This window comes from Peromyscus leucopus, chromosome 7 (assembly GCF_004664715.2).
Source record: "Peromyscus leucopus breed LL Stock chromosome 7, UCI_PerLeu_2.1, whole genome shotgun sequence".
In the NCBI taxonomy this organism is placed as follows: Eukaryota; Metazoa; Chordata; class Mammalia; order Rodentia; family Cricetidae; genus Peromyscus; species Peromyscus leucopus.
This window is the reverse complement of record NC_051069.1, coordinates 102884008-102906328: the sequence shown is the minus strand read 5'-3', so window position 1 is coordinate 102906328 and position 22321 is coordinate 102884008. Positions and strand designations below refer to the sequence as shown.

At 46.7% G+C, this 22321-nt stretch overlaps 1 protein-coding gene across 1 annotated transcript; it reads right to left on the bottom strand.

The window, feature by feature from the left end:
• Nucleotides 1-201: 201 nt before the first annotated feature.
• Cmtm6 (CKLF like MARVEL transmembrane domain containing 6) lies at nucleotides 202-21486 on the bottom strand. Its single transcript, XM_037208010.1, is given in 5 exon segments — nucleotides 202-3043; nucleotides 11129-11227; nucleotides 14207-14383; nucleotides 21283-21302; nucleotides 21305-21486. Coding segments are annotated over 5 exon segments (540 nt in total). The 5' UTR covers nucleotides 21411-21486; the 3' UTR covers nucleotides 202-2905.
• Nucleotides 21487-22321: the final 835 nt, after the last annotated feature.

The following is a 22321-nucleotide window of genomic DNA, read 5'->3' as shown; positions in this document are numbered from 1 at the left end:
TGCTGTTTAAATCTATCCTCCACCTCTCCAGAGGACGAGCATGCTGTTTAAATCTATCCTCCACCTCTCCGGAGGGCAGCCATGGAAAGGAGCAGGTTTGTTCTTCCAGCCTCCTCCGACCACACCCCCCAAGGGACAGCGCGCTCCTCCAATGCAGGCTTATCTAAACAAGTCTATGCAATGAACAACTGTGAAAGCATCAACACTAGACTTAAGAGGATTTATTTAAAAGATTATAAAAGTTGATATTAAGAGTGATAAAAAAAGACCCACAGGCTTTAAATCAACAAATACAAAAGTGATTGGATATAAGCAATGTAAAAATACATTTCCCAGTCCCCACATAAAAGCATAATTTAAGTATAGTAATTATAAAAGTCTTGTTCTGTAAGTATATTTCCCTTCTAAGTCTTAAAAACCATTCTAAACATTTGTATAAAATACAGCAAATCCAATTTGCCACAGCTCTTATAATAAAGACATCTTTTCTGCGCTGACGGTCTCTGATCCCAGTTCTTCTTGAGCTGATTTGGTGCCACAGTCTTTAACCCCATCTGCCCCCTGAGAATGCAGAAGCCAAACAGTCACAGGTCCCCCAAGAGAGAAAGCTCTAAGAGTGACCACAGATACAAGTGACCAGTGTATCTTCTTAAAGGGAAGAAGTAGCCGAGTCAGAGTATGTCTGTCCATCTTGATCAAGCCAAACACGGGCAGAGAGGTGCACACGAGATGAGTTGTCCCCAAGGGCTCTCCAGGACGGCACTAGTGAGAGGTGGCAGCAACCTTTAGAGGTGGGGCCTAGTGTGAGGTCTTAGGTTGGTGGGGCGTACCCTCCAAAGGGAACACAGGACCTCCAGTCATGCCCATGCTTTCCTTGCTTCCCTGAGGCACAGGACCAGCAGCCTGCTCTACCAACCCCCACCATGATGTGCTGCCGTCTAAGACAACAGGACAGACCGTGGGCTGAAGCATACAAAAATGCACGCCACATAAACCCTCTTTTCCTTTTACAATTTACTTTATGTGTGGATGTGCAAATGGAATGGATGTCATGCATGTCTGGGTGACAGAGACCAAAGACACTGGATGCCCTGGCGTTAGAGCACCAGGCAGTCACGTGCCATCCCATGTGGTGCTGGAGAATAGAATTCAGGTCCTCTGAAGAGAAGGAAGAAGCACTCTTAACCTCTGAGCCATCTCTCCAGCCCCAATCCTTCCTCTTTTTAAGTTGTCTCGGGTATTTTGTTACAGTAACAGACACTAGAGTTGGTAACACTAAAGCTGCCCAGATTGGCTGCTAACTCTCAGCAGGTCTAGATGATACTGTGACTACAGCACAGCTTGATGTACAATCTAAAACTGTCTGCCATAAACTGGTTATTTTTGAATTATTCTATTCCTGGTTTCAAGAGCTACTGTCCCTTCTCCTAAGTGGCATGCCCTACAGTAAGGCAACATCCATGATTGGATTCATCATCTCCCAAGCAAGTGTGATGACGTCACTAGCATGTAACCTCGATGCCAGCAGATCAGGCAGTGAGTCAGTAACAGCAGAAGCTGTGTGCCCAGACTCCTCCATTTCTGAGAAGGAAGATAAGAAAGGTCCCCTTTGGGCACAAAGCTGCCCAGTGGCTCTAAGATAGCCATACAGCAACAAGCAATCCTTCCCAAGTGTCAGGAACAGTCTGTGGCCTCCCTAACCACCAACAGTATTCACTAGCAGGGATTCTTGGATTCGCTTTCTCCAGACACCTCCCCTGGAGAGAAACTCAAGCAGAGGCTTATGGGAAGAAGAACCTGACATTCCTGCCTCAGACTTTTGGTGACAGGAAGGGCACAAGTGTCTGGATGGCCTGGAGACAGTTGAAATGAACCTGAATGAGAAGAGAAGGGAAGGGCAAGAGTGAAGGGTCCTTAGCAGATGGGGATGCGGCACAGGGACCATCTAGAAGGTCAGAACGGAGGCGTCTCGGGTGGGTGAGCAACCCCAGCCCGGGACTCGAAAGAGAAGCCTGCAGAGCTCTGTGACTTGAGTCGGAATAACCATCTGCCAGGAGGGAGACCCCCAGTTTCCAACTCACAGGATGAACACCACCAACCGTGTGTGTGTGTGTGTGTGTGTGCACACATCACAGACGCCACCAACTGTTTATTTCCATGTGTGCACCCAGCACGCCCCTTCACATCTCCGCCAAGTGGTCCAGGCCTATCTGTGCAATCACGTCCGCTGTGCAGGACAGAGTCTAATCTTTGGTCTTCAGATGTAGGATCAGTTTCTTCAACTTTCTGCATTTCATAACCATCTTCCTTTTTCTTTTAAATGTAACCTCAACAACCAGAGTGCAATGTAAAAACCACAAAGCTGCTGATATTGTTTTTATATCATATAAAACACCACCAGCCCACGCACTTTGTTAGGCAATGCATGGGTCAGGAATAATTGCCTTTAAAGGTTAGCACATAAGTGTAAAGCTGAGTGAGATACAGTAAAGACAAGGATCATATAATAAGGAAAGAGGCCTATGCCAGCATCTTAAATACAAATTAAACCTCCAACAACAGAACAGAATTTAACTATCAAAAACTAATAGCAAAGCAAATGATTTTAAAATAAAACAGTTCCTAAAAGGACAGAGAATGCATGGTCTGGAAGCTAAGCCTGGTGATGGGAGTCCTGTAGCAAATGACAGACATGCAGTTCAAAGACAATGGTCCTCACCTTTAAAAACAAACGAACAAACAAACAAACAACAAAGCCTCCTCCATTTGAGACAAGTTCCTACAGTATTAAAAAACCTTCTGAGCTAACTGACGGGCCGCCACCCAGCACTGAGAAGCTGCCCGCCTGCCCCTCCTCTTCTCTCCAAAAGACAGGTGCACACAGGTCACACGGAAGGAGCCTCTCTTAACCATTCAGTGGCTCTGTGAGGGTTCCAGCCCTGGGGTTGTTCTCAGGTTTTCTCAGCTGGCTCTCCTGCCGTTTCTCATACAGCATGAGGCCAAAGTCAAACAGGAACATCAGACTTGCCATAAAGCCAAACACCTAAGGAAGAAAAGAGGGATTATATGAGGAAGTATGGGTTATAATCACATGTGCCTGAGAGTTCATATCCATCTACCTTATAACTACTTTCTAAAAAACATTTTAATTTAACCTATGTATATGTGTTTGTTTGTGGGAGTGAATGCCACATGTATGTGGGTTCTTTTGTAGGCCTAAAGAGATCATAGCGTTCCCTGGAGATGGGAAAGAGCCATCTGATGTGGGTGGTAGGAACCGAACTCTGATCCTCTAAAAGACAACAACTGCTCTAACTGCTGAGCCATCCCTCCAGCCCCATACTTACTATTCTTTAACAGAATGTAAAAGTCATTGAAAGAGGAAAGTAACAAAAGAAAATTTTCCAGGGGCTAGAGAGATGGTTCAGCAGTTAAGAGAGCACTGTCTACTCTTCCAGAGGACCCAGGTTCAATTCCCAGCACCTACATGGCAGCTCACAAGTGTCTGTAACTCCAGGTCCAGGGGATCCAACACCTTTACATATATGCAGGCAAAACACCAATGTACATAAAACAAAAATCAATAATTTTAAAAAAGGAGAGAAAAATGTCTGGACTACAGGTGCTACTCAAAGTCCCCAAGATACAGACGCCAGTTCTGCTGTGGTGTGGTGCCAAGTCCAGAGCCCATCCTACTGCACACCAAGCAAGCACTCTCCATCCCACAGAGTGGTAGAGCCAGTCCCAGGCTTAGTTAGGTGCTGCCGCTAACAGAAGAGATGGCAGCCCAGGAGAGATCTAGATCCCTGCTCCTCTATCTCCATAGCTACCGGAGAAGTCCCCAATCCCATCTCTTCTACCTGACACCTCCAAGCCATAGTCCCTGTAGGATAGCATGAGTCACCTTGGCACACCACCTCCTCTGGAAACTCATGACAGGAATTCCCTTCATTCCCAAATGACTTCCGGTTGCAGGAGACTAGTCCCTACAATGGTTATTTAAGAACCAGATTTCCCATCCTGGCTTCCCAGCTGAGCCCCGGTGCATGGCGGATAAGCTGACTCCAAACACACTTTCCATGTGGCAGGAAGGAGGGAGGGTTTCTAACCACCAAGAGGTCACCTGTCACTCAGAAGCCCCTAATCTAACTGATGCAGACTGCTTCCACCTCAACCAGCAGCTACAATCCACTACAAGAGACACTAAAACTTCCTATTAGCCTAGGAAATCACAAGGCTGATGTGAAGGCCGAACTTCAAGCCAGGTACCTCTCTCCCTTCCTAGTTGCTCTGTTTTGAACCCTCTCCTGAAGAAGAAGAAAAACTGCCAGGAGGGTCCACCCGAAAGGGATACTGGGGTCCAAGGTGACACTGAGGTGGGTTTATTATGAGTTATGAATGCCATGGAAACATGGGGGCCCTGAGAAGAGTGGAGTCCTACAAGGCAGAGAGAGTGTGGGTACCTCGCTACAGGTTTCAGAAGGGGGAAGTTCTATGCCACGTGGGTGAATAACAGTCCATAGTATGTGCTTAGAGTCCATCAGTCTCTTGCTCTTGTGTAGCAGGGAGCGAGGAAGGGGGAGCTGTATGACCTTGAGGATGTGGGAAAGCAGGGAGGAGGGGATTCAAGAGAACAAACCTCTGGCCCAGACTGGCAGTGTTACCCATACGGCATCTATGAAAAAGACCAAACAATATACTGGTCCTGACCCTTCTGAATGGGTCACATCCAAGGCAGCTGGCACAGTAATGGGTATCTTAAAATAGTATCCGAATTTGGGCCCCCTGCCTCCACACAAACTGGCAATGGCCCTACACACATATCTAAAGTCAGACAGGGAGCCTGCCAAGCTCTCCACACGACCTGGAAGTCCCATATCCTGGACAGGCCTCCGTCGTCATCACGTAGAGCCTTCTACAGAAGCACCGTACTAACAGTCCAGGGTGAAGTGTCTGGAGCAGCCAGCTTCCTGCCCACTGCTCATGCTCAGCACCTGGAGCTCCACATGGCCTAAGTCCTTTCGCACTGGCACACGGAAGGCTCCTTCCTGTGTTAGATGACCCTGCCTTCCCCACACACCCCAGGGGATTACACCCACGCTCTTGCCCACCCGACATTTCTAAGGCACACTGCTACCAGCCAGCCTTCCTTTGACCCACTCACTTGAGGAACAAATTCTACTTAAAATAAACCCTCACCTCTGAGTCCCTACCCCTTCTGGCCCTTCTCGCCCCAACTGCTGCTGAATCATTGGGTCTTAGCTTTTGTTCATTTTTCCAGGTTAAAGTGGCTCACAGGCCACAAAAGCAAACACCCTGTGTTAAAACCAGGCACCAGCCCAACTCTTGGCTCCACCCCTGAGGAATACCTCTCACAAGTCCCCCACATCTAGTCCTCTGACCTCCTGGAGGACCTCCAACTCTTATTCAAAAATCAACCAGCCGAGGCCATTTCCTCCCACAGCCTCAGCTGCCTCTGTAACACAGGAAAGAATTCCTCCAAACTCTCCTCACTGAGCTCTGGTGACCAGCCACATTGCCCAGAGTGCTGTCCCTGACATTATAGCTGACTGCTGATTACAAGCGAACTTGATAAACGGCACTAGATGAAACTGTGTTCTCTATATGTCCTTGGAACCTTGGCCTACTCTCACAAACAGCGTGCACCTCCCCTTCCTGTACTCTCTGCTTCCCACACCTGTGGGGTCTCCATTCAACAGGTACTTCTTTTGTTCCTGCCCCAGTGCTGACCTGGGGAGATCCACTCTGGTTCCAGACCCTGCTCTTCTGATAGGAGACCTCAGATTGGATATAGGATACATATATCCAAAACATGTCCTAATTTTCCAAACTTACTACTCAAGAGTCCCCATCGTCAGGTCCATCTGCCACAGCACTTCTTTGGTGGCCTCTGTATCCCTCTGCTTTAACAGACAAGCCTTTCACTGTGCAAGCTCACCAAAACTCTCAACACTTCACTGGCCGCAAGTAAGACGGTCGGTCCTTCTACCAAGTCTCCTCTCCCCAGTGGGGTGAACATCTACCTCTTATCTCCTGGCTCAGAGGCTGGCTGAGCCATACTGTCAGGGATACCCAAAGCCACACAGCTGTCTCTTTCTAAAGCTGCCTCAAGATGAGAAATCCATCTAGCCATTAAGAAGGTCCCCCCTTGCCAGGCATGGTGGGTGGCACATGCCTTTAATCCCAGCATTTGGGAGGCAGAGGCAGGTGGATCTCCGTGAGTTTGAGGCGACTACCTGGGCTACCAAAGAAACCCTGTCTCAGAGGGAAAAAACAAACCAACAACACACACACACACACACACAACACACACACACACACACACACACACACGATCCCCCCTTCATTCTGTTATCCACAGACACGACACATCAACACTTCCTATTCTCTCAAGAGGTCTCAACCGCACTGCCTGTATCTGACAGCGCAGGCAGACCCGGGGTAACATCTCACTCCCCTGCGCCCCACCCCCCACCTGTCCTGTAAAGCCGTGTCTTTACACACAAAAGGCTGGAAAGGCTCCGTCTTGGGCCTGCTGTTTTACGATCTGGCCACTCGAGGAGTCAAGGTGGCATGGAAGGGATCTGGACACACCACCCTGCAGCCCTGCCAGCCCCAACTGACCTTGAAGTGTGGTCACACTTCGCTACGTCCTACAAACCCCCATTCCTCGAGGGGAGCCCTGTTTTCTCTCACAGCATCCTACTCTGAAACTTGTAACGGAAGGCAACCCCGTTCCCTATCTTTTCGGTGGATTCCAAGTCAGGTCTCGGGGTCCTATGGGGAGGCCTGCATTACCAGCTCCAATGTCACAGCCTCTGCTCCAACTAACATCGACGCAGCAGTCTAGGTGGGGTGTCAATCAATGAGACTAAGGCCAGTAGATAAATGAGATTCCACAAAATGCTATCAAACACGTGATTATTAGCCATGGTTTCCCTGACCCACAGATGTGACAAGGGAAATATGATTTACAACTCAGGTTAGGTGAAGACAGATGAAGTTATTCACATCAAAACAAAAACTCCATTTAAAAAAAAAACACTACTAGGTTAAACGACCTAAAATACATTCTCCAGTCACTTGCCACACTGTAGTACCACAGGGTTACTTCCTCTTCCTTAAGTCCCTAACATCTGACTAAACATTCTGAGAATTCTGTCAAGAGACAAAAGACCACGCTTCAAACTTAGCTTCCTCACCAGCCAAACCATTGAGGAAGTGGAGACCAAAACAGGAAGGAAACAGCACCAAGTCTCTTGCACCTCCAGCCTGCCTCCTCCATGACTTTGTGCTCTGTGCGGGGGAGGAGTGGGGGGGGGACGGACCTCCTAGGTAGCTGGCCTCAGACTCAATCTCTGCCCGAGTTTCTAAAATGCTAGGACTGAAGGCGGGACCACAGCTGGCTAACACTTCCACTACGACCTACGACCTACCGGGCCATCTCTTGTGGTCTCTGGCTTCTTTCTCTCCTCAGCAACTCCACTCTGAAGGACACACTGTTTCATCTCACCACAGCACACTGAGCTTGGCATTACTCACTTGATGTCCCCAGCAGAGCAAGACAAACTAATTTATAACTCACTACCAAGGCCAGGTCGTTCCCCTTTTGGAGTCTGCTGTGGCTGGACTGTGTCTGTCTGTCCCCTTACCAACCAGGCTGGCCAGGCACCGTCTGCAACTCTCCCAACGCTTGCTTTTGAAAGGTTCTACTTCTGTTTCTTTTCTGTGTCTGAGTATTTGGCCTGCATGGACGTCTGTGCACCATATGGGTGGCTACAGGGAGTAGGAGCTTCAGGGCCAAGGTAACATCTCACTCAAATTCTCCCCTCGCAAGCATGAGCACCTGAATTCAGTCTCCTCAAACCTGAATTTTAAAAAGGGGGCCATCGCCTGGTGGCACACGCCTTTAATCCCAGCACTTGAGAAATAGAAGCAGGCAGATCTCTGAGTTCAAGGCCAGCCTGGGCTACAGAGTAAACTCCAGGACAGCCGGAGCCACACAAAGAAACTTTGTCTTGAAAACCCAAAAATAAATAAATAAATAAAAATGAAAAAGGGGGCCAGCAAGATGACTTCATGGGTAAACGTACCTGGTGCTCTAAGCCTGATGACCTAAGTACGAGTCCACATAAAGATGGAAGGAGAGGACTCCCAAAGTCTTCTGACCACCACATGTATGTTATGGCGTGCAAACACACACCCACACCCACACACACTTCAAAAGATGTTGTGATACATATTTGTAATCCCAATACTGAGGAGGCAGAGAAAGACAGATTGGCAGGGCTTGCTGGCCAGCCAGCCTAATCTACTTGGCCAATTCCCAGTGAGAAACTCTGTCTCCAAGAACAAGGCTGTGGGCTAGAGAGGCAGCTCTAGTCAAGAAGATAGCTGTTCTTGCAAAGGCCCACGGTCAGGTCTTGGCACCGTGCTGTGAGGCTGATGACCTCCTCTAACTCTGGCTCTCAGGGATCTGACAGCCCGGGCCTGAGGGCACCTGCACACATGTACACACCCACACACACAGACGGAACAGTTTTTTAAATATTTAAAAAAAAAAAAAAAAATGCCGGGCGGTGGTGGCACACACACGACTTTGATCCCAGACAGGCAGATCTTTGTGAGTTCGAGGCCAGCCTGGTCTACAGAGCGAGATCCAGGAAAGGCACCAAAACTACACAAATAAACCCTGTCTCAAAAAACCAAAACAAAAAACAACAAAAAAACAAACCACCCACGTTGTGTACACACACACACACACACACACACACACACACACACACACACACACCACCCCAAGGCTCCCTAATGTATTAACAGCCGACAGCTGCCCTAGCTGGAAGTCCCCTTGTTTACAAAGCACTGGAGGCTGCTGACTTGCAGGTCTGTCAGCCTGTGTCAGTCAGTCATTCACACTCACCACACTGCTACCCGTCAGTCAGTACAGCCCACTACCTTTCATTCACAATTCCGACCTGAAAAGCTACAAAACTCAGCTTTCCTGATTTGCTGGCTCAAAATTCACACAAAGACTATTTAGTCTTCACTTACAGATGTTCGTGTGTTTCCCTTCATAAATATTAAAATCGGATTATAGAGTTCTGCCCCAGGCCTTCTAAAGGTGTTGGATAATACAGAACATACAAAGTACTACCTTTCTAAAATCCAGAATAATACAAATTAAAAAAAACAACTTGGAGCCAGGTGTGGAGCACATGCCTTTAATCTCAGCACTCAGGAAGCAGAAGCCTGAGTATCTCAGAGTTCGAGGCCAGTCTGGTCTACAGAGTGAGTTCCGGGACAGGTCAAGGCTACACAGAGAAACCCAGTCTTCAAAAACAAACAAAAACCCCACAACACTTGGCCCAAAGGATTCCAATGACATTAGCTCTTCCCTGAACCTTTGTCAAGGCGTCTCACAGCAGCAGGCCTTGGGACAGGCAAGTGTACTTGTCATTTTACCGTGGGTGAGAGGGTTAACAGTGCCATGGAGAAGGAAATGGGAGCGAACTGGTCAAACTCCTCCACCAGAAGAACTGTCACAGCACTAGTTTCAAGAATGATTGATTATGCTGGGCATGGTGGTGCACATCTTTAATGCCAGCACTCAGAAGGCAGAGGCAGGCAGATCTCTGAGTTTGAGGCCAGCCTGGTCCACAGAGTGAGTTCCAGGACAGCCAGGGCTATACAGAGAAAACCTGTCTCAAAAAAAAAAAATTGATTCCATGTAAAGGTTAAAAACCTAAAAATGGACTGACTTCCTCAAAAATTATTTCTGCCTAGCACAAAGTCTTGATTAAGCTTTAAAGATATGTGTAGCCTGCTAAAGACTGCTCCAGATGGCCTTAGCCCCATATGCCTGGAATCACAGCACTCAGGAGGCTGAAGCAAGAGACTTCTGAGTTTGAGACCAAAAATAAATAGTGAGTTCGGGGCTAGCCTAGACTATAGAGCAAGACTCTATCTCAATATTTAAGACATAATTCTGGGGTTGTAGCTCAGAGGTAGAATACTTACGTAGCATATATAAGGTCCTAAGTTCAATCCCCAGTATTGCTACAAACAAACAAGAAAAGAAGAAAGAGAGACAGAGACAGAGACAAAGGAGAGAAAGAAAGGAAGGAAGGAAGGAAGGAAGGAAGGAAGGAAGGAAGGAAGGAAGAGAGAGAGAGAGAGAGAAAGAAAGAAAGAAAGAAAGGGCGAGAAAAGGAAAACAAAATCTAAAAGAAGTAATCACGGAAGACTGAAGCACAGACAAGCTTCTGTTGCTCACTCCAACACTCCATCCCAACGTGCCTGGCTAACCCCACAAGCCTCTTCTCCCGAGTGCCTCTGCACCTAACCCGAGTGCCTCTGCACCTAATGCAGTACTAAAGGGCAAAAAACTGTGTCTGATGACAAAGGCCACCTTGCCATTTGCATTAGCAGACACTTGTCTCTATGCAGCGTAAAGAAACTTTGTAACAAAACTCAGTCAAATTGCAAGCAGGTTCCTAGGTTCTGAAGACTACCGAATTGGTTACTTCTAGGTCTTCTAGTCAGTATTACATTTGAAGTAGAAGAAAAACTACTCTCGGGCTGGGGAGATGGCTGGGGGGTGGGGTGGGGGAGTGGGGTGCTTGGCACACAAGCCTGAAGATCTGAGTTCAGGTCCCAGAACCCATGGAAAAGTCAGACACGGTGTCAAAAGCAGATCCCAGACCACCCACAGGAAATGGGAAGTGGAAACCGGACATTCCAAGAAGCTAATGGGGCCAAGTGAGCTGACTCATGCCACTGATACCAGCACTTAGATCTCCGTGAGTTCTAGGTCAGCCAGGGCTACACAGTGAGACCTATCTCAAAAGGAGGGCTAGAGGGCTGGTTGGCTACACAGTGAAAAGCCCGCCTCAAACAAGGAAAAAGACAGGACCAACCTGAAGCTCATCCCTTACCTGCACACAGATCATGGCATACAGGTGCCTACCTCACACAAACACACACACCATGAATATAAACAAACAAGTAAACATTATTACTCTTATATATAACCTACCAAGAACTTCCTAAATTTGCTATTTCTAAGGAAACAAACATAGTAAGGTTAAAAATGCGAAGTACTTACAATTGCAGCAATTTCAGGTGAGGTCCCAGTATGGGTAGAAACAAAAATGATAGACGCCAATAGAAATACACACCCTGTCCCCAGGGTGATGTAAAAATCCTGCACATGTAGAGAAACCAAGAACACAATAGGTTAGAAAAGCAGACACAAAGTTTAACATTTTTAATTTCAAAAACCCTTGAACGACTTACATTTTCTTGGTGCAATCCAAATTTAAACATGCTAGCCAGGTACCTTTTCAACAAGCCTGCATGCAAACACTATCCATTTTAAGTTAAACATAATAGTATATCACAAAAAAAAAAAAAATGTTTTTGAGGGTTGGGGATTTAGCTCAGTGGTAGAGAGCAGGCCCTGGGTTCGGTCCTCAGCTGGGGGGAGGGGGGGTTGAGCCAAGGTCTCACCATGTAGCCCTGGCTGTTCTGTAACTCAATATATGAACCAGGTTGGCCTTGAACTCACAGAGCTCTAACCACTTGCCTCTGCTTCCTGAGTGCTGGGTGCATATGCCGCCATACCTAGCCCATTTTCATTTTTGAATAGGTTTTTCTTTTCTTTTTTGGTGTTACTAGGGAGTGGACCTATGGCCTTGTGAATGCTAGGCAAACACCACCACTGAGCTAAACTTTTGTTTGGTGGTTTATGCTTATTTTTCACAAGTTCCCCCGTAGCCCAGACTAGCCATTAACTTCTGATCCTCCTGCCTCCACCTTTCAAATGTTGGGATTACCATGCCTACCTAGGACAAACATCTTGATAAAGAAAAATGCACTATTGGGGTTGAAAAGATATCTCTCCAGCCTCCTATTTTTTTTAAAAAGAAAGATGCAGTGTTCAATTGAACATAGCTTCTAAAGGCAGACTACTTCAGTTCAAATCCAAGCTTTATCACTTTCTAATCACCTAACTTCTTGTTTCTTTTTGGTTTTTTGTTCGTTTCTTGTTGTTTCTTCAAGACAGGGTTTCTCTGTGTAGCTTTGGCTGTTCCAGAACACGCTCTGTAGCCCTGGCTGGCCTGGAACTCACAGAGATCCACCTGCTTCTACCTCCCAAGTGCTGGGATTAAAGGTGTGCGCCACCACCGCCTGGCTTCTTGTTTGTTTCTTATTGTTAGTGTGGGGGGGGGGGGATGCCACTGCCTGTGTGTGGAGGCCAGAGGGCAACCTTGTGGATTAAGTTCTCTTTAGAACCTGACTGCTAGGATTACAGACATGTAAAACCACAAATCCCCGTCAGTTTGGGGTGTGTGTGTATGTGTGTGTGTGTGTTGTTTTTGTTGTTTGTTTTGCATGTATATGTGTGTGTATGTTGAGGCGGAGGTAGATGTCTTTCCCAGATGTTCTCCACCTAATATCAAGGCAGCATCTCTGACCGGAACACAGCTCACTGTCTTGGCTAGTCCAGTCTGTCTCCGGCAATGGTATCCAGTATCCAGCACTGGGAAAAGATGTGGTCATGCGTGAGTGCTGAGGACGCACATCCCTGTCCTAATATCTGTGAAGTACATGTTTTACCTGGAAGCCATCTTCCCAGCCCCATTTCCCAACCTTTTTAAGACAATAGATTCCTACAGAATAAAATTTGTGAAGTACAAAAAGGAATACGGCTTCAATAGTTCTCCAGCACCACAGAGAAGACAGAGAAAAGTATATTAAGCATACGATCAGTTCCTGACCTTATGCCAACTTCTCATCCATTTAAAATGTAAGAACCATATGGCTTCTTCTTATACTGCTCTCTCCTGTTAATGGTTAAAATATAATGAACTTTTCATCCTTGCCTGGAGATGTCAGCTCTTTAAGTATGTCAATCCTGACAACACATTCTCCACAAGCGACTACTGACAACCCAAACACTGCCGAAGAAATCAACTGTGAAGTGTGCCCTAAATAAACGAATATAAAGGGGATAAATGAACTATTTCATCTGTCAGCCATCAAGTCTAAATGATATGCAAGCACCATGGGTCAGCAGATTGCCACTAGAAAGCTAAGCACCTCTAATGTGAAAATGAAGCTTTCCCAGCATTATAAGGAAAACATATTTTTTCTTTTCTTTTCCTTTCTTTCTTTTGTATTGTTCTGTTTGTTTGTTTGTTTGTTTGTTTGTTTGTTTTAGACAGTCTCTCTACAAAGCTGTCCTGGTTTGTTTGTTTGTTTGAGATATTTGTTTTAGAGTCTCTCTACAAAGCTGTCCTGGAACTCACTGTGTAGACCAGGCTGACCTCGAACTCACAGAGATCTACCTGCTGAGATTAAAGATGTGTGCCACCATGCCCAACCTGGGAAACATCTTAACAGTGAACCAACAAATACATTCTTTTTATTTATTTATTTTTTATTGTGAACTAGAGAGATAGCTCAGCAGTCTTTTCTCCCCTGGAAATGGGACAGTTGTGAACTGCCATGTGGATACTGGGAATTGAACCCAGGTCCTCCAGAAGAGCAGCCACTGCTCCCAACCACTGAGCCATCCCTCCAGCCCCAAATACCTTCTTTATTTACCTAAAGACACCCTTTTTTTTTTTATATAAAATTAAATGAAAGCAAAATACAGACAGAATCACTGTTGCTCTGTTTAAAAGCCTGTAGTGTTCATGCTATTCATCACTATGTCCCGGACACCGTGTGATGGCTGGGAGGAAGTAGGAGCACAACTCCTAACTAGAGAGTCCATGAGTGACACTCCAAAATGAAAGAAATAAAAAGTGACAAAAATCAAACTTCTAAGAAATGTTCAGGTAAGGCATGGTAGCTCAAGCCTACAATGCCAGCACTCAGGAAGCTGAGGCAGGAGGATCACAAGTTCAAGTCTAGTCTGGGCTAATGAGACCCTGTCTTAAAGATAACAAAATGTCTAACATGAATTATGTGACGGCACCAATAACCACACTTCACTGGGGATTTCTGGCTCTCATTCTAGACTCATTTCCCATCTCCATCTTTGAAGGGGAGCCCGAGTTGCTAGGGTGCAGAGGGCTCAACACAGCAGAGCTTTGCTCTGAAACATGACTACTGCAGCAACAGGAGGTGTGGCGACAAGCCAGAGGCCTGGCCGGGGCCGCGTCTCCCCACTTACCGATGATTTGACTTTCCCAGCGTCAACTCTGTCATACAGTGGTGTGCAGTACACAATCAGCAGGAGCAGGCTCAGGAGGAAGGCGCTACAGCTCACAAATTCAAAGAAGTACAAGCCTCCGCACAGCGTGCACTCGAACACAACCTCTTCACAGATGAAGGCCAGCAGGGACAGCAGCTGCAGAAGGAGACCACGTGACCTCAGGGAGGCAGATAACCCACGACAGTCACAACTACATGGACGCGGTGCCTGGTGGCACGTGCCTGTAAACCCAGACACTTCGGAGGCTGACGCAGGAAGATCAAAAGTTCAAGGCCAGCCTTGCCAAGACAGTGAGGCCACCCCCTTCTAAAAAACAATTAAACTCACTGTCTGTTCAGTCAGATATTTGTAAAGTAGAGATTGGGGCAGACAAGATTAGCGGACAAACTTGATCAACAGAATTTACAGCCTGCACACACTGGTTAACTACTGTATGTCAAACACAGAGACTCATAAATGAGAGAGCACCGTAACAGCCAAAAAAGAGGACTTCCAGGAGAGAAGGCTGAGTGCCACTATGAACAGCAAATCTTTTTTTTTTTTTTTTTAATGTGCTGTGATGAAGGAATCAGTGGGAGAGTTAGGCAGAGGTACAGTTGAAGGCAAATGGTGAGACTAGTCTAGAGATCAGCGGAAGTGTGGCTGCACAGAGAGAGAGAGAGAGAGAGAAATCTCAGCATTTGGGAGGTCAAGAATCAAGAGTTCAAGGACAGCTTCGACCTATAAGAAGCTCTATCTCAAAAAACAAGTTATATCCAAAAAAGAAAAAAGCCCTGTGAAAGGTCGTCAACTCCCAAAAGGGTTTGCAACCCACAGGTTGAGAACAACTGTCCTAAGGGAAACTTCCCACCTCACAACTAAAAAGATTTTACGCCAGAACAAAAATAGACATCTTTGCTCTGGTTTCCTGTGAAGTTAACCAGACATAAAGTAGTTATGTGATATTTTGATTGTGTTCTGTCAAATAAAGCTCGCCTGAAGTCAGAGGGCGGAGCTAGCCACTAGCTGATCATAGAGGTTTGGAGGACTATAGACAGAGAGGAGACAGGAAGTAGTAAGGCAGGGCGGAGAGAGGATCTCAGCCTTTTTGGACAGGGGAACAGTAGAGATAGGAAGCAACTGGCAGCTGCTTCCTGTTCTCTGATCTTTCAGGTCCTTACACAGATATTTGACTCCCAATTTTTTATTGATAAAGATTAATTAGATTAACGCTTCATAAAGTAGACACCCCCATCACGAACAATGTTGGAGTCAACATATATGCAAACAAAAAACTCATATACATAAAATAAAAATACACCTATGTGTATAAAAGTCAGTTGAAGCCAGGTTGGTGAGAACTCCTGAAATCCCAGCACCTGAGAAGCAGAGGCAGGAAGATCAAGAGTTCGAGGTAATTCTTGGCTAGAGTTCTAAACCAGATGACTGAGAAAACTTTCAATGGAGGATTCTGTTTGGCTGCTCTTGACACACTCCTGTGAGAGCTGCAAGACAGTGATGCCTGACCTGCAGCACAGACACAGGGTGCCTGCCTGTCTGGAAAGAGGGCAGGACTGCTCCCGAGAAGCAGAGGGTCCCAGGCCACCAGCAGCCCTGCTCTATGTACTAACAAGAGGCATTCTTACTGACAAGAGGCCGGCTCTGCCTGGCCATCCTAGAAGAATGATGGGGTTCGACATGCAGGCTAAACACTGACTAGCTCTATCTCCATGTTTTAAAGGCCAAGAACTTAACATCACACACACTACCGTCAATATGAAACTCTCCTCCCTCTACAGTTCTTTTAGAATCACCCTCAGCACTATTCCCTTTAGTACTGAGTGTGTGTGCTCTAATACTGTGCAACAACAATGGGCATGTGTATGAGCATGTAATGATAGAGCAACACAAGAAACAATATGCAACAATGCTTTCTACCACACAACTGAGCAGTCCTCATGGAAGTTGAGAAACTTTCAGGGAAATGCCCAGAGTAGCTAGAGAAGGATGGATGAACACACAGGACTCAAACCAGGGCTGAGACACACATGAGTAGGAGAGGACATTCCCAGCTGGAGGAGAAAGGACAGACTCATGAGGGCAAGAACTTGCCCGGTGAGTCCAGAGGGGTACTGACCTAACTAGATGGGAATGGCAAGAAATGTGAAAGGAATGGGTGTGGCTATGTGATGAGAAATACAGGACTCCATCAACATTGTTCATCCAGAGAACAGATTCCCATCTGGGCTTACAGAAGAACCTGAGCTAGTCCTGTACGGTGTAAGTCTGTCCCCTTAAACATCTTTAAAAGTGTCTGGCATTAGTTAGAAGGCATCATCCTCTATAAATTACATGTACTTAGAGAAGAGCACACTATTAAAAACAGTTTTAAGAAGCTGGGAGGATGGCTCAGTGGTTAAGAGCACTTACTGTTGGCCTACAATCACCTGCAACTCCAGACTCATGGGATCTGACATCTCTGACTTCTGTGGGTACCTGCATTCATATGCACATAGCCTCACAAAACACACACACACACACACACACACACACACACACACACACACACACACAACAGATCTAAAAAAAAAAAAGTTTAATAACATGTAACTGAAGCCAGGCACAGTGGACATGCCTATAATCCCAGCACTCAGAAGACCAAGGTGGGAGGACACTGTAAGCCTGAGCTACACAGCAAGCCTCAGGCTAGCCTGGGCTACACTGTGAGATCCTCTCTCAAACAAAACAAAAGCTGGACATGGTGGTACACCCTACAATCCCAGGGCTTGGGAGATAGAAGAAGAAGGATCCTGAGTTCAGGGACACCTTCAGCTATTTTCTGAATTAAGGTCAATCATTTAAACAGGGCTACATGAGACCCTGTCTCAAAACAAGAAAAACCATAAAGGCTGTGCAATTACAAAGACCTAAGTTTGATTCCCTAGAATCCACATTAATAAAAAAAGAAAAAAAAAAAAAGCTGCAAGCTGAATGTGAACAACTATAATCCCAGCACTCAGGAGGCAGAGGCAGAATTTAAGACTGTTTCCCAGGTTGGGGATTTAGCTCAGTGGTAGGGCGCTTGCCTAGCAAGCGCAAGGCCCTGGGTTCGGTCCTTAGCTCTAGAAAAAAAGAAAAAGGAAAAAAAAAAATACTGTTTCCCAGTTACATGGGGAATTCAGGGCCAGTCAGGACTACACAAGACTTTGAAAGAGGAAAAGGGGGTGCAGCTGCACCACCCAGGACCAGAGCCCTGGGGAGGTACAAACAAGCCAGCCAGTACAGCCCAATCAGCAAACTTCAAGTTCCAGAAGAGACCTGTCTCCTTGAGGCAGACACCCAGCATTGACTTCTGCCTTCCACACACACACACAGCACATGTGGGCACACACACAAACCAATATAGTTCACGCAGCTCACAACCACCTGTAACTCTAGTTCCAAAGGACCTGACACCTTCTTTTTGCTTCTGGAGACATCAGGCATGCACATGGTACACAGACACACATACAGGAAAAACATAAAAATTAAACAAATATAAATTCTAAAAAATATGAATTCATTTTGGATAGCAATTCAGTTTCATAGTATGATGCTGGCAACAGTAAATGTTTTTCAATCATATGTGTAATCTAGAAAAAGATGATATAAATCCATTTTAAAAACCTTTCAGACTGTGAGGACAACATGACAGCTCAGAGTAAAAACACTTGCTGTACAAATCTGATGACCTGACTTCAATCCTAGAACCCCCAGAAAGGTGGAAAGGGAGAACTGAGTCCACAGAGCTGTCCTCTGACTGCCACACACATGCCATAGCATGCACACCCATCTACATATCATGTACACAATGACCTCCACACACATGCGATAGCATGCACACCCATCTGCACATATCATGTACACAATGACCTCCACACACATGCCATAGCATGCACACCCATCTGCACATATCATGTACACAATGACCTCCACACACGCCATAGCATGCACACCCATCTACATATCATGTACACAAAACAAATACATGCAACATCAAATCATGTACACAATGACCTCCACACACATGCCATAGCATGCACACCCATCCACACATATCATGTACACAATGACCTCCACACACATGCCATAGCATGCACACCCATCCACACATATCATGTACACAATGACCTCCACACACATGCCATAGCATGCACACACCCATCCACACATATCATGTACACAATGACCTCCACACACATGCCATAGCATGCACACCCATCTGCACATATCATGTACACAATGACCTCCACACACATGCCATAGTATGCACACCCATCTGCACATATCATGTACACAATGACCTCCACACACATGCCATAGCATGCACACCCATCTACATATCATGTACACAAATACACACAATAAATTTAAGTTAAAACTTAACTGATAAGACTGGTTCATGTAGTGATTTAAACATTAAAACTCAAATGAATTCATCAAACATTTAAAAAATAACAAAATAGGAACATAAGAACAAATCTACAAACAGAATAAGCCAAAAGTCCAGTTGCATAAAATTTAAGATTTTAGCCCAGTGGTGGTGTGGTGGTGGTACACATCTTTAGTCTCAGCACTCAGGAAGCAGAGGCAGGCAGATCTCTGTGAGTTCAAGGCCAGCCTGGACTACAGAGCTAGTACCAAGACAGCCAAGGCTACACAGAGAAACCCTGTCTAGGGGGTGGAGGTGGGGGTTGGGGGGGGTGGGTTCCAGTAGCTCCTGACAACAGTGTTTCAACTCTCATTCATCGCTCAGCTCTGGAAAGGTGTGAGACAGTGAGACCCACCTTTACATTTCTAGACAAGCCTTTGACAGAATGCAGGTCAGATCTGAGTGACAGACACAGCAGCATAATTCCAAGAGCTAGACAAGCTAACCTCCTGTGCTTGCAAGTTCACCCTGTGCCCCTTGGTATTTAGCTTGGTAACAAGCAAGCCTGGAGCAGCCTGAGAGATCTACAGGAAAGACGCTAGAGGTGACGCAGCCCCGCCTCTCATGGCTCTGAAGGGAGAATCCCCAAGTCCACTGTTTCACAGTGGCTTCTTTCCTCTTTGGAATCTCGGAATCTGTTAAGATTTATGGACCCAGAATAACAAATCACACACATACATTCTGAATACATTTCTCAGGGTTTAGAGGTTCTTTGTTAACACACTGTGCCGCCTGTTCCGATCACGGTGTCTCCACACCCTGTTTTCTTATCAGAACTCTGAAATTCTATTAGACTTGAAATCAACTGAAGACACCGAGAATGTCGGAATATAAGGTGAAGAAAGTTTTGCCTACAGCTCTCATCTTGGATGAATTTTTTATGGACCTCACATATAACTTTCTTGGGACTTTTGGAATAACTCTGTAGTATATTTTCATTGTTAATAGGTAAGACATTTTATTAAAACAGAAAAAAAAGGAACAAAAAGGCAACCATAAAAATGAAAAAGTAGCTGGGCGGTGGTGGCGCATGCCTTTAATCCCAGCACTCGGGAGGGAGAGCTAGGCGGATCTCTGTGAGTTCGAGGCCAGCCTGGGCTACAGAGTGAGTTCCAGGAAAGGCACAAAGCTACACAGAGAAACCCTGTCTCGAAAAATCAAAACACACACACACACCAAAAAAAAAAGTGTGTTTAAAGTTCTGTGTTAAAGAATGCATGCCTGGAGCTGAAGAGATGGCTCAGAGGTTAAGAGCACTGACTGCTCTTCCAGTCTACTAAGACCCTATGAAGAAAGTGTGGGACAGATGGAGTGGAAAGAGGGAGAGAGGAGGAAGGGAGAGAGCAGGGAGGGAGAGAGGGAGACAGGGAGAGAGAAGGAGGGAGACAGGGAGAGAGGAGGGAGGGAGAGAAGGGTAAAGGGAGAGAAGGGTAAAGGGGGAGGGAGAGAAGGGGAGAGGGAGGGAGGGAGAGGGGAAGGAGAGAAGGGGAGGTGGCGGGAGGAAGGGAGGGGAACAAAACCACACCCATCCATGTTAAAGGAACTGGTTCTGTAAAGGAGCAATGCCAGGAGGGAACCCGGGTGCCTAGGAACCTAAAGGTGCCCACTGTGGCCATTCCAGGAGGGCGCGGAGGGACACACAGGACCAGATCCTCTAGGGTTGCACACACCATTTTATCTAACTTGTCTCCACATGATTTCCTCCTCTCCCCAGCTTCTATCCCTCTCGCAACTAAAAGCAGTGCCAGTTTTCTAACTGCTGTTTTTCTACTCCAGGAAAGTAGGTCAGCTGAGTTCCAAGAATGTTGAGTTCTGGTTATCAGAGTTTTAAGAATTTCAAATCTTCCCAAGGAAACCCATGGGCTGGTTTTTTTGTTAGTTTGTTTGTTTGGCAAAATGGTTCAGAAAACAAAGCAAAAACCATAAACATTCTAGACAGTCTAGTTTTTCCTAGAATTGTCTTCTTGAAAAAAGTAATATCCATTGGCAGCTGAGTTAGGACCCTGAAACGCCACAAGAGTATCAATTAGATCATAATTTAAATATCAAAGATGTCTGTATTTTCACACCTTGGCTTAACTGCCAAAAATAAAAAGAAGCATGCTGTAATCTAGTTCTGTCCCCGGCACACGCGAACCAGAAAAGATGCCCTTTTGACTCTCTACCTCGAACCCACTGTGCAAGTTAAACCCAAGCACAAATTGTCCGACAAGTTAAACTGGGCTAGCACCCGGAAAACCGCAAAAGCCAAAAAAGATAAACAGAAAGCACTTCGTTGTCTAAAACACAGGCTCTCACGGAGACAGTGAAAGAGTGTCAGCTCAGAGAAGGGAAAGGAGGTTTCGGTGGATGGGGGAGATGAACTGGGGCCGGGCCACGGGAAGGAGGCGGACGGCAACGCCCCCTTCCCTACTGGAAAGGGAAGGAACTGCGGTGTGGAAACGGCTGCTGCCCGAACGACGAGGCCGAGCAGCAGCCTCGAGGCATCCTCCCCGGCCCCCAGGTCCCCGCCCTGGCCCGGGCCCTGGCCCTGACCCGACCCCCGACCCAGCGCCCGCTCGTCCTCCGCCGCTCTTGACCTCACCAGCTGCAAGCCCTTAAGACGCGCTGAAGCCTTGAGAGCCGGCCCAGGGTGAAGCAGGCGGCCAGGCCGCCCCTGCCGGCACCCGGGGCCGCCTCGGTAGTGGGACCGTACACCGCTCGGTTCTCCATCGCCGGCTAAAGGTCGCCCGCTTAGCAAAAGTCTCCGCCGGCGCAGCAGGGGGCGTCACTTCCTGGGACTCCGCCCCCGCTTCCGGTCAACTCCGCCCTCGCCACGCCTTTGTCACGCCCACTCGCTCGCCACGCCCCAGCTCGTAGAAAGTCCCTTCGTTTGCCACGCCCCTTGCCTCGCCACACCCCTTGTTCGCCCAGCCCCCTCCACCTTTCCGGCTCTCCTTTAACTCTTAAAGTGCTGGTAAGTGACAGTTCCGTGTTTTCTGTGGACTTTTTTTGTTTGGTTTGGTTTGGTTTGGGCGGGTTTGGTTTTTTTTTAATTACAGTTATTTTTTAATCTACGTGCTTAGTGAGGGGCGCCGTGTGGAAGTCAGAAGACTATTCAGGGAGTCAGTTCTCCTAACCTTTGAGTGGGACTGAATCATCTTTAGGAGTGGCGGCTGGTGGCTTTAGCTACCGAGCCATCTCCCCGCCCTGACTTTTATTTTGGTTTCGGTCTGATTTTTTTTTTTTTTTGAAACAAGATCTTATCTGCCCAGACTAGCCTAGAACTTGTAGTAGCTCCAGGAACTAGTACCAATCCTCCAGCCTTGATCTCTGTAGTGCTGGGATTACAGGCATGCACCCCTACATGCTCAACCTGTTTTGTTTTTAAAAGGTGCCAGGGTTCGAACTCAGGGCCTTCTGCATGCTAAAACCACACAGCCCTGTTGATGCACCCCCAACCTCCTCCAGTGGAGTTTTGATTGATTTCTCCCTTCCCACTGTTGTGGGATATTTGTTTACTGTGTGACGATGTATTTGCTGTGATTGGTGTAATAAAAAGCTGACCAGCCAATAGCTAGGCAGGAGGGATTTCGGAAGAGAAAGGAAGAGGAAGGGAATCTAGACATACCAGAGAAGCCAGG